Here is a 13,007-nt window from a genome sequence, read left to right on the forward strand (position 1 = left end):
TCTGATTGGTTTGCTTACTAACAGAGACAGGGTCCCTGTCTCAGTTTTGATTGGTCTATTGGGTCTCGACGCGGAACCATTCTCTGCTCTGATTGGTCCATAGCAAACTGGGACCAGGTGACCACACATACCCGCCTCTGATTGGCTTGTTACTGCCCGCGATTCCACTCCTGATTGGTTGCTCATTCCAAGCTGATTGGTTCATTTGTCTCCCTGCCCGTGCTCTTGTTGTTGATTGGTCCCTGTTCCCTGGATGTATGGATTTGATTGGGTGATTTCCCTGCTCCTTATTGGTCAGTGTGTTGCTATGTGATTGGTCAGTCTTCCTGCTCCGTTGTGATTGGTCAGTGTCTGTGTTTAAAGCCTGGCGGGGCTCAGTCCTGGTTCAGTCGGTCTCGGAGCCGCTGCGGGGGAAATGTGTCTGTTCACAGCGACTGGCTCCCGCTCCCTGTGGATCCGGATCTCCCTCCTCATCTGGAGCCTGTTCATCTTCAATGGAGAGAGAGAGAGCGGAGCCGGTAAGAACCCAGTTAGAGAGCGGGGAGGAGGGGGTCCGGAGCCGGTAAGAACCCAGTTAGAGAGCGGGGAGGAGGGGGTCCGGAGCCGGTAAGAACCCAGTTAGAGAGCGGGGAGGAGGGGGTCCGGAGCCGGTAAGAACCCAGTTGGAGAGCGGGGCGGAGGGGGTCCGGAGCCGGTAAGAACCCAGTTGGAGAGCGGGGCGGAGGGGGTCCGGAGCCGGTAAGAACCCAGTTGGAGAGCGGGGCGGAGGGGGTCCGGAGCCGGTTAAGTGCCCAGTTACGGGGGAGAAATGAGCTAATTGCCTTTCTTTAGATTTAAATGTGAGATATGATTTGGGAAATTTACAAATAAAACCGATCAGGCACAGTGAAGAATCAATTTTGCAGCACAAGACTATTCGGCCCATCTGCTCTGGTGCTCATGCTCCATCTATTTTCTCTCACCCCATCAGCAGATTCCTTGAGTCAAAGAATTTTACAGCACAGAAAGAGGTCCTTCGGCCCATCATGTCTGTCCCGGCCATCAAACACCAATCCACACTCATCTCAATATTCTGCACTTGTTCCCTAGCTCTGGTCTTTCAAGTGATCATCTAAATGTTTCTGAAATGTTGAGGTTCCCGTTTCCATCCTTTCAGTTGGTGAGTTCCAGATTCTCACCACCGGCTGGGTGGAAACGTTTTTTCTTGGGTATTGGGGAGCAGGTGGGTAAGTGGAACTGATTTGCTTCAGATCAGCCATGATCTTGTTGAATGGCGGGGCAGGCTCGAAGGGCCAGATGGCCTACTCCTGCTCCTATTTCTTATGTTATGTTCTTCAAAAGCAGTGGCCCAGTGGTTAACATTGCTACCTCACAGCAGCAGGGGCCCAGGTTCAATTCTGGCCTTGGGTGACTGTCTTTGTGGAGTGTATATGTTCTCTGTGTTTCTGCACGCAGTTGGAAAGACCAGCTGGTTAGGTGGATTGGCCATGCTAAATTGTTCCTTAGGTGTAGGTTAGTGGGATTGGCAGGATAAATGTATGGGGGTAGACCTGAGTAAGATCTGTTGGTCATGATGTGGAGACTGGCTGTAGGATTTGCATTCTAATCAGTATTCTGTAACTTGATTTTGTGTCTCTGCACTGTTTGAGAGCACATCTCCACTCCATCTGACGAAGGAGCAGTGCTCTGAAAGCTTATGGTATTGGCTACCAAATAAACCTGTTGGACTTTAACCTGGTGTTGAGACTTCTTACTAAGATCTGTTGGTACAGACTTGATGGGCCAAATGACCTCCATCTGCACTAAGGATTCTATTAAATCTCTAAATTCCCTGCCCCTTAACTTTAAATTATTGATTATTGACCCATCCCTCCAAGGAGAAGAACTATTCCTATCTATGCCCTTCATAATTTCCTTTGCTCTAAGACAATCTGAACCTAACCAGCCCCTCTTCATAGCTTAAATGCTCCAGCCCAGGCAACATCCTGGTGAATCTCACCAGTGAAGGGGCAGCGCTCCGAAAGCTTGTGGTATTGGCTACCAAATAAACCTGTTGGTCTTTAACCTGGTGTTGTGAGACTTCTTACTAATCTCCTCTGTGCAGAGGAAAGCTGAGAAAATTATATCAATAGTTTGAGTGGACGGAAGTGGCAAATGGAATTCAACCTGTAAAAGTGAGGTAATGCATTGGGGAGGGCAAATAAAGCAAGAGATTATTCAATAAATGGGAAGATAGTGGTTTGGAAATGTGACACCTTGGAGTGCATGTCCTTGGTGTCAGGACTGGTGGTGAAGAAAGCATATCAAATGTTTTCCTTTACTGGGTAGGGTATTGAATATAATGATGGAATTGTATAAAACACATGTTCGGCCACAGCTGGAGTTTTGTCTGTTTCTGGCCACCATGTTACAGGATGGACATTATTGTTGTGGAGGAAAGCTGAAATGTTGTTCTCCAGCTTCACCACTCAGACCTTTGTCCTCCACCTCTTAAACTGGATGTTGAACAGTAAAAATGTTAGTGTTATAAATATGTGCACAGATTTAAAAAGTCAGTGTGCTTGTGATTTATTCCCCTTTGTTGTTGTTTCAGTTATGCGCCTGTTGATTACTTACCCATGTTCTGTAGTGATTGGCTGCAACAGTTGAATATTGCATCCCAAGGAACAGGCAGATCTGTTGAAGTGGGCAACCTTCCCCCCCCCCCCCCCCCCCCCAACCAGCTTTTTACACATTGCCTCTGTATTACTAGACTGTGGTGATTACTTATCTTTTTGACATCACTGCAACTTGCTCTGTTCTCTCCAAGTTTAAAGGACAGACTTTAGCATATCTGCTGCCAAGACAAAACATTAGCTGGTGTTGAGGAATCATCAACTCTGAGACTTCTGATCTGCCTGAAACTTGGCCCCAATCAAGTGTTGCTGTTTGGCATATTCCAAGCCCAGGACTGTGCTTGGGGCAATGGCTGTAGGCTGAGGAAAGGCCACTGAGGCTGGTAACTGGGTAAAACCCCACACTGTGCTTAATCCTAACAGTACATAACTATATTGAAGTACCTCTAGTGCAACATGACCAATATCATTGTTTCTTTCAGCTTTTCTAAATAACGTATATTGCAAAAAAAACTGCTGCAGAATTCATTGACCATTAATTGCTATTGGGGGCCATGATTTAGGGTTGAGCAGTGGACCAAAAAACCTCCATTACTAGCTGTCGTCTTTAATTGCAATAAATTCAAGAAAGTCAGTATTGAGTGTTGATTGTCCTGTTTATCCCCACCCCATTCTCTTGTACACTGGTCTTGAATTCCTCCCATTTTTCTCCCTGACAACACTCATTCTATCCATGAAATCCATCTCTTACTCGCTTGACCCCATTTACCTTCAACTGTTGATCACCTGACCTCATCCTAGCTCCTAATGCTAGGTGACATATTTATTTCCTTTCCATCCACTCCTTGCTCTCAAATGCCCTCAACTCTGATCATCTCAAACCCTTCCATCATCACCAACCTTTTCCCCTCTACTCTGCACATGTTGAGTCCTGAGCTAGTGCTCACCTTTTGTTTAAATCTGACCAGCACAGATCACAGCTGAGGTCCTATGTCTTCTACCATCTCCTGGTTTGTCAGCAGCCTTTGACGACAGTTCATCACGCCTGCCCTGACTTAGAGTTTGTTTATTTGGTTTGATCTAGAGGTCAAATGGGAGAGACAATATGTTCATTTGGGACTATAATGACTTTATCTTTTGCTGACCACCCATCCTTTAACACCGCTGTCCTCGGTGGGACCGTCCTCAGCTCAGTTTCACTTCTGTTTATGGGCGATGGAAAGAATGTGTCTCATCGTCACTGAAATCATAGAAACCCTACAGTGCAGAAGGAGGCCATTCGGCCCATCGAGTCTGCACCGACCACAATCCCACCCAGGCCCTACCCCCACATATTTTACCTGCTAATCCCGCTAACCTACGCATCTCAGGACTCTAAGGGGCAATTTTTAACCTGGCCAATCAACCTAACCCGCACATCTTTGGACTGTGGGAGGAAACCAGAGCACCCGGAGGAAACCCACGCAGACACGAGGAGAATGTGCAAACTCCACACAGACAGTGACCTGAGCCGGGAATCGAACCCGGGACCCTGGAGCTGTGAAGCAGCAGTGCTAACCACTGTGCTACCGTGCTGTCCATGAGTTCCACATGGGGTTATTTCATCATCCGGAATGGAACCCATGTCCAGGCAGTGCTGTGGCTGGGGTAGGGGAGTGACCCCATAGCTGTCCTGACCCCCTCTACACAGGGTCAGGGTGTGATCTACTGGAGATTATTGTCACAGTGTGGGGGTTTCCCGGAGGGGAGTGGGTCTGGGACCCGCACCCCTTCCCCATGTTGTTGTGATGGGACTGGGCGGGCAGGAGGCGGAAAGATTCCCCATTCCTGGGTGGCTCTGGTCACTGGGCTGTCTGTCGGGCAGTAACTCGGTCTCTCTCTCACAGGGGCTCATGTCGGGGACTTCATTCACGGATGTGAGTTTAATGACACCGGGGTCTGGACCTATATTCACCAGCATGTCTATGACCAAGAGCTGATCGCGTATTTCGACTTTAACCAGAGGAAGTACATCGCGGCGAAGGACTGGATGGAGGGGAATGTGAAGAGATGGAATAAAGAAGCGGAAGCGACCTACCAGCAAGCGCTCGCCGTGTGTGGTAACAACATTCCCATCGCCGAAAATGTGCTGTCCCGGAGAGGTGAGAGCCCCGGGGGGAGGGGGTTAAATGCCATCAGCGGCCTATGCTGGGATCGGCCTGTGCCCCCGCTGTGCCCGGAGCAGCTGAGTCCCCGGGACACTCGGTGCTTTCTCTCTCTCTGAGGGACTGAGCTTCCTCCAGCCGCGGGAATCCCGCTCTGGGGAAAGTCACCGCGCCTCCGCACTCCCTCCCTTAACCCACAACCTGGCCCATAATGAAGGGGGGGGGGGGGGGCAGGTTGGTGCCACCGGGGAGGAGGAAGCACAGGAGGCCAAGGAGGTGGAGAACAGATAAGGAAGGCCCTCATTGCCAAAGGTTCTCCCAATAGGAGGCGTGGGGTCCACCTTGCCATGGGTCCCATTGACATCACACCAGGTGGTTGGCCATGTTAGCAAGTTACTGGTCCAGGCAGAAGGGTGATGACGGATCTCTGACTGCACACTGGTGCCTGGGTCCACCTCTGAGTGAGGATTGGGGAGACATGACCCAGAAATGCAGAGGGTGGGTGGATTTGGGGGCTGGTCCTGGACTCCAGTGGGTGATGAGGATGCCATCCCAGGCTGAGTCATTGTGAGCCTACTTCTCCCCCCCCCCCCCCTCCCCACTGCTTGGGGGATCAGCAGAGACTGGAGCAGAGGAACTCAACTGAGTCAGCAGTGGGTTCCAGTGAATACTTGACACTGTTTTCAGATGAGTATTTGGAATACCACCGCAGTCAATCAGATCTGACACCAGTGCATGGCACTGAGATCTGCACAATTCCAGTAGGTATTGTCTCACTCAGGCCAAAGGGCCCCTGACAATGAATGAGGCTGAGTCTCTCTGGGTATGGTCAAGGTTCACGGAGGTGAATCACAGACAGAGTCACAGCCATGGGGTGCAAGAATATTTAATAGTGTGATTTACAATGCATATTACCCTATCCCTAACTACAGTGATTGCCTTCTTGGTGACCCTACAACTTTTTAAATCTTGTGTCCTACACTGCATTAAGATGACACCCCCCCCTCCCCCTGCACCCACCTCAGTTGCACATGAGGGTGGAGACAGTCAACTGTTCTGCACCCCATGGCCTGTGATGCCTTTAGCAGGAGTCCCCTGGGAGGCTGGGACCTGGAGGCCACAGTTGACTTTTAGGTTTCTCAGATGTTGTTGTGACACCTCTTCTTCCTGCTGCCTGTGAGATGCACAGGTGGCAGGAAGTGGGGATTCAGGATGGCCTTGGTGGAAGGCCCTGGCATGGACTCTGTCCAGTGCTTCCTCCTCCCTCTAACATATTTCCCCCTCCCTTGAGTCCTGACAAAGAATATCATCCTGCATCAGCTCTGCTGAGTTTTTCTAGCATCATCTGTTCTAGTTTAACCATGGGCCCCTGGTGCACTCATTTAGGGTGACGGGGTAGCTGAAGTGAGCTTCAGAAGCTCTGCATCTCCCAAACTGAAGGAGGTGCAAGTGAAATGTTGCTTAACCTAAAAGAAGTGTGGGGATCCTGTGCTGAGGTGAAGGAGCCGGTGTTTCACCTTCTACAATTTATATGGGAATTTGGGCATGATGTTGTCAGAGCAGATGGAGGTGGAGAAACATGGAAGTGAGTTCTTGCAGGACTTGAGGTAGCTGTGAGTCAGTGGGTTGTGATTGGTGATCGGTTTATCACTGGAAATGAAGACGAGTTGAGGAAAACATGAACCATGTGAAGGTGGGATGGGTAGAAATTTGAAGCAAAATTTTTTGAGCTCCAATTGAGTGCATGAAGTGGCACTGAACAGTCAATGTACTAAACGGACACAGTGGAGTAACTCATCCATTGAGTGTTTGTAAATACATATTTTTTTTAATTAGACTGCATTGGGATACCTTTGAATTTGTACAATGTTTGAAATGATACTTGAAACTTGTACATCTGATGTGCTAAGTGAGATTTTACAAGATTTAAATTTTAAATTTAAACCTTCAATGTACCAGAATGAGTGTTCCACAACTGAAAAAAGACAGGCATAATAGGGATCCATGCAGGTACCCATAGCCACACCTTTTGTGCCAGACCTGCTGAGTTTTTCCCAGCATCCAGTGGTTTACTTGTCCTTTAAACTAGTTTTGTGTTCTCTCATACTTCAGTTGTCCATGCCTGTCTTTTGGCAATTCTTGTTTTTAAGTAGTATACACCAATTCTATATTTTGAACACCTCCAGACCTGTCCTTTTTTACCCATTTAATATGCTTGCCCAATTTACTGAGCAATCTCCAATGTAGCTAATTGAAGTTAGTCTTGCCTGAACCGAGAATCTTGGTCACTGTTTCATGTTTTTCCCCTTCAAATACAACATTGAACTTGATCAGATAAATGTACCATTTGACATTTTACTGAAAGGCACATTGAGCTAGTGCCCAGCCATTCCCTGTGTTTTATAGCCATTTGGCATGACGACAAATGAACCAATAGCAAAAGTTGCCAGAAACCACTGGACCAATAGGAGGCCTGGTATCTCATTTCACTTCACATTCATTAATCTTACTGAAGCCACCACTTGGTAAAGGTGTTTCCACTCTTCAGGGCAACACATCTGTGGATCTATGTTCCAATTCCACAACTTGCAAGACTTGCCAATCTTGCCTGAGTGAAGGCCAGAACTTGTAGAAAAGGACTTAACTGAAGGTCACCCAAAACTCTACATAAACAGTAATCAGGATGGATGAGAATCAGACATGGATGCAAAACATTTACTGCTATTATACTATGTTCTTTATTTCTAAATTAACTCTTCTGTCTCTGTTCCAGTCAAACCAACAGTCACTATCCGACCTAAAACATTGTCACATTCTGGACAGTCAGCCCTGCTCTCCTGCCATGTTACTGGATTTTACCCTTCTGCGATTAAAGTCACATGGCTGAAAAATGGAGTGCCGGTTCCTGATGACGTTGTCAACACTGTCCTGTTATCAGATGGTGACTGGACTTATCAGGTGCAGGATCTCCTCCAGTATCAGCCTGTGTCTGGGGATAAATATACCTGTCGTGTGGAACACAGCAGCCTGAATGAACCCAAGAACACAGCCTGGGGTAAGAAACACAATCTATATGTAATACAACTTGAAATAAAACCCCAAAATTCTGGAAATGTTGAGCAGGTGTCAGAATCGGTGGGGAGGGAAATAGTTTACATTTCGGGCTAATCTGCCAGTTCTAGCAGTTATTGCTGCAAGCAGTGAACAAAGGGCAGATCCTGAGAGGAACCCTGAGAAGGAACCACTACCCACTTTGAGAAAGTGTTCCTGTTTGCTCCATTCTAAATCACTTTAACAAATTTACTACACCTTGCTCTCTTCTCCAATGGTCTTCTGTGAGGAGCCATATCAAGGGCTCTCTGGTCTGTGTGCATTTTTGGGTTTCTCTATTCCGTGTAATTTTGGTGTGCTTCTAATCACTTAAGTCTGGTATTTTTATTTATTCATTAAAATATCCATGCCATCATTCTACTGTACCGTCTTTCCAAAATCTGCCATTCCCCTCCCTCTAGAAGATGGGTGTAAATGGCTATCAGACTCTAGGTGCTAACTCTCTGTGGCTTTTGCTTATTAGATCTAGCAATCTCTCCTTTTGAGATATCATGTGTTGTAGAAGGAATCCTACATATTAGAAATTCAACTTTCTTGTCACTGCAACTAAAGTCTCTTTCCTGCTTTATTCACTATGGATTACCACTTGCCCTAGTCAATCATGTTGACTGTCTAAACCTTGTGTACATCAATGTTGCAGCAAGCATTCCTTTCTGAAGATATATTGTCTCCTTCAGTGTTTTGCACCTTGGTTCATGCTGAACATACTCCAAATTTCAACAGTGGCAATCACAATACATACTTTTTACTCAGCACTGCTCCATGTCCCTTGACTTCTGTTTTATTCCTTTTCAATGTATTTCCCTGCTTATAACCAATTTTTTTTTCTTTGAGTCAACTTTCTTGATGGTTTAATTTCTTCTCTTTATCCTTTTTATCCATTTAATTAACTCCTTTCCTGTTGAAATGTAGCCTGTCCTCCTGGGATAACTTCCATCTTCCCCAGAATAGGTGCTAAGGCCCATGACAGAGCTTTTGGCAACGTTGAGCTTCCTGTCCTTGTCTATTCTGGCATGTGGCTGGGGGAGTGATCTAGAGCAGTAGTTCCCAACTTGTCAGGGCACACATGCTATAAAAGAAATTGAGGCACCTCTTCTGTCCAACTGAACTGCCCTCAAGCACTTTATCTCCTAAAAACATGTCAAGCTACCATTTGATACAATTGTCATTCGTTTAAGAAGTTTATCATCCTTAATCATTGTGTCAAATACAATGTTGAAGTTGTTTCTCCTTTTTGTTGGTTCCTGTTTCTTTCTTGTCTTCCCTTTCTGGGAACTGTTTTTACTCCTCCCAGTCTTCTCTCCTGTTTTTAATTCAACCTCTGTCTCCCAGGCTTCTGTGCCCGTTTTGTGCTTTTTTGCACTGGTGCACAGGGACTTTATCTTCAACTCTGGTCAGCATTTCCCCAGAATCTGGGATCTGCTGTGCATGTCAGCCAGCAAGAGCTCACATGCAACATGTCTGGAATGTTTTAAATTGGTAATCCAAACCATGCATGTACTGGCTGGGAAAGGGTCACATGCACAGTTATATATTTTTTTCAGTTGGGCCCAGTCCAAACCATGTGTGCCCATTTCCAGTAAGCAGTTTAACAACACCAGGTTAAAGTCCAACAGGTTTATTTGGTAGCAAAAGCCACACAAGCTTTTGGAGCTTAGCCCCTTCTTCAGGTGAGTGGGAATTCTGTTCACAAACAGAGCATAAAGACACAGACTCAATTTACATTTCATGTAAATTGAGTCTGTCTTTATAAGCTCTGTTTGTGAACAGAATTCCCACTCACCTGAAGAAGGGGCTAAGCTCCAAAAGCTTGTGTGGCTTTTGCTACCAAATAAACCTGTTGGACTTTAACCTGGTGGTGTTAAACTTCTTACTGTGTTTACCCCAGTCCAATGCTGGCATCTCCACATCATGCCCATTCCCAGCCAGCATATGTGGTCAGGACTTGGAGATGCCAACCACAGAGCTGAAACAAAGATTAGATTAGATTTAGCTTATTTGCTAATGTTCACTTTAATCCTATTTGTGGCACACTTCCAGGGCCTTCAGAGCACACCAGTTTGGAACCTCTGATCTAGAGATTATCAGCTTCTTCCTAAATTCCTATTGCATAACTCGGTCATTCCATATCTTAGTCCTGTGACTACCCTCAAACTCTTGCTTGTGTCGCTTAATCTGAATGCTGAAATTTCCCCTTAACTTTCACTTTCATAGTGACCTCTATCACTTGACTGGGATGTTCACTTAAACAATTCATACACCCCCACACCAATAGAACAGAGTATGGAAGATGGCAGGAATCTAACCTTAAGCAGAGCAAAAAAGGTGACCAGTATGAGCAGGACTGAGGGTGTTGTATCTAAATGCACGCAGTATACAGAACAAGGTAAATGAGCTTGTGCACAATTTGGCCAGTATGATGTGGGCATCAGTGGCTGCAAAGGGATCAGGGCTGGAATCTAAATATCCAATGGATGTGTCCTATTGGAAGGACAGGCAGATGGGCAAACAGGGTGGGGTTGCATTGTTAGTAAGGAATGAAGTTAAATTGATAGCAAGAAGTGATATAGGATCAGAAGGCATAGGATCTCTGTGGGTAGAGTTGAGGAATCACAAAGGAAAAAACCCACTGGGAGTTATGTACAGGCCCCCCTAGCAGTAGTCAGGTTGAGGGGCAGAAAATAATTTGGGAGATAAAGGCAATATTACAATCATGTGGCTTCAATATGCAGGTGGACTGGGAAAATCAGGTAGGTAGTGGATCCCAAGAAAAGGAATTTGTGGAATATCTAAGATGGCTTTTTGGAGCAGCTTGTGACAGAGCCTACGAGGTAACAGGCAACTTCTGGATTTGGTGATGTGTAATGAGGCAGACTTGATTAGGGAACTTAAGGTGAGGGAACCCTTGGGGAGCAGTGACCACAATATGATAGAATTTGCCCTGCAGTTTGAGGGAGAAGCTGGAGTCAGATGTAATGTTTATTACAATTAAATAAAGATAACTGCAAAGACATGAGGGAGGAGCTGGCCAGATTTTATTAGAAAGGGAGCCTAGCAGGGAAGACAGTGGAACAGCAATGGCAGGAGTTTGAGTTATTTGGGAGGCACAACAGAAATTCATCCCTAAGGGGAGGACGAGGCATCCATGGCTGAGGGGAGTCAAGGACAGTGACAAAGTGGCAAGGATTAGTGAGAAGCCTTTAAGTGAGCAGAAGACAACTAGAAAAGCAATAAGGGGGGAGAAGATTTAAATGAGTGTAAGCTAGCTAGTAATATAAAAGATGAAGAGTTTTTTCAATATATAAAAGATGAGACAAAAATAGCCATTGGACTGCTGGAGAAGTAATAATAGGAAACAAAGCAATGGCAGAGGAACTGAATAGTTACTTTGCATCAGTCTTCACGGTGGAAGACACCAGTGGGATGCCAGAGCTCCAGGAGAGTCAGGGGACACAAGTGTGTAATAGTCATCACTAAGGAGAAGATTCTGGGGAAACAGAAAGGTGGATAAATCACCTGGACTGGATGGACTACACCCCAGAATACTAAGATAGCTGGGAAAATTGTGGAGGCATTGGTGATTTTTCGGGGATCACTGGAGGCAGGGAGGGTACCAGAGGACTGGAAAGTAGCGAATGTAACACTGCTGTTTAAGAAGGGAGGGAGGCAGCAGATGGGAAATTATAGGCCGGTTAGCCTGACTTCAGTCATTGGCAAGATTTTAGAATCCATTATTACAGATGAGATTGCAGAGTACTTGGAATGATAAAGTAGGACTGAGTCAGCACAGCTTTGCCAAGGGGAGGTCACGTCTGACAAATCTGTTAGAGTTCTTTGAGGAGGTAACAAGGAAATTGGAGGAGAACCAGTGGACATGATTTAGATTTCCAGAAGGCCTTTGACAAGGTGCCGCATAGGAGACTGTTAAATTAAGTGCCCATGGTGTTAAGGCTCAGATCCTGGAATGGATAGAAGATTGGCTGACGGAATGCAGAGTGGGGATAAAGGGGTCTTTTTTTTTTCAGGATGGCAGCAGGTGACAAGTGGTGTGTCTCAGGTTGGTGCTGGGACCACAGCTTTTCACCATATACATTCAGTATTTGGAAGAAGGCACTGTTGCTAAGTTTGCAGATGATTCAAAGATATGTAGAGGGACAGATCGTATTGAGGAAGCAGGAGGCTGCAGAAGGACTTGGATAGGCTAGAGTGGGCCAAGGTGGCAGATGGAATACAATGTGGAAAATTGTGAGGTTATGCACTTTGGAAGGAGGAATGGAGGCATAGACTATTTTCTAAAAGGGGAAAATGCTTAGGAAATCAAACACAGGGACTTGGGAGTCCTTGTTCAAGATTCTCAAGGTTAACATGCAGATTCAGTCGGCAGTTAGGAAGGTGCATTCATGTTGAGGGCCAGAATACAAGAGCAGGGATGTACTTCCAAAGCTGTATAAGGCTCTGGTCAGACCCCATTTGGAGTATTGTGAGCAGTTTTGGGCCCCATATCTAAGGAAGGATGTGCTGGCCTTGGAAAGGGTCCAGAGGAGGTTCACAATGATCCCTGGAATGAAGAGCTTGTCGTATGAGGAACGGTTGAGGACTCTGGGTCTGTACTTGTTGGAGTTTAGAGGGATGAGGGGGGGGATCTTATTGAAACTTGCAGGATACTGAGGCCTGGATAGAGGGAATGTGGAGAGGATGTTTCCACTAGTAGGAAAAACTAGAGCCAGAGGGCACAACCTCAGGCTAAAGGGATGACCCTTTAAAACAGATGAGGAGGAATTTCTTCAGCCAGAGTGGTGAATCTGTGGAACTCTGACGCAGAAGGCTGTGGAGGCCAGGTCATTGAGTGTCTTTAAGACAGAGATGGATAGGTTCTTTATTAATCAGGGGTTATAGGGAAGAGGCAGGAGAATGGGGATGAGAAAAACATCAGCCATGATTGAATGGCAAAGCAGATTCAATGGGCCAAGTGGCCTAATTTGCTCCTATGTCTTACAGTCTACCATACCTTTTTGGGATTCGGACAACTGCTAGAACTGTGTAGGAATGCTGAAAGTCTATTGCAGTCAGCATTTCATCCATTCCTGGTTTTCCACTTTGCTTTACTAACTGCTTGCCAGAGTCTCTCCACAGCCTA

The 13,007-nt window shown here is 46.2% G+C and overlaps 1 protein-coding gene across 1 annotated transcript in view; it reads left to right on the forward strand.

Moving 5' to 3' along the window:
* Positions 1–391: 391 nt before the first annotated feature.
* Positions 392–13,007, forward strand: part of LOC144497039 (H-2 class II histocompatibility antigen, E-S beta chain-like) — a 28,365-nt gene continuing 15,749 nt past the window's right edge. Inside the window, exons 1-3 of the mRNA XM_078217764.1 lie at positions 392–518; positions 4,502–4,756; positions 7,533–7,814. Of these exons, the coding sequence (XP_078073890.1) occupies positions 416–518; positions 4,502–4,756; positions 7,533–7,814 (640 nt within the window). The 5' untranslated portion in view covers positions 392–415. The remainder of the gene's footprint in view (positions 519–4,501; positions 4,757–7,532; positions 7,815–13,007) is intronic.

Source organism: Mustelus asterias, chromosome 8, assembly GCF_964213995.1.
Source record: "Mustelus asterias chromosome 8, sMusAst1.hap1.1, whole genome shotgun sequence".
Lineage (NCBI taxonomy): Eukaryota > Metazoa > Chordata > Chondrichthyes > Carcharhiniformes > Triakidae > Mustelus > Mustelus asterias.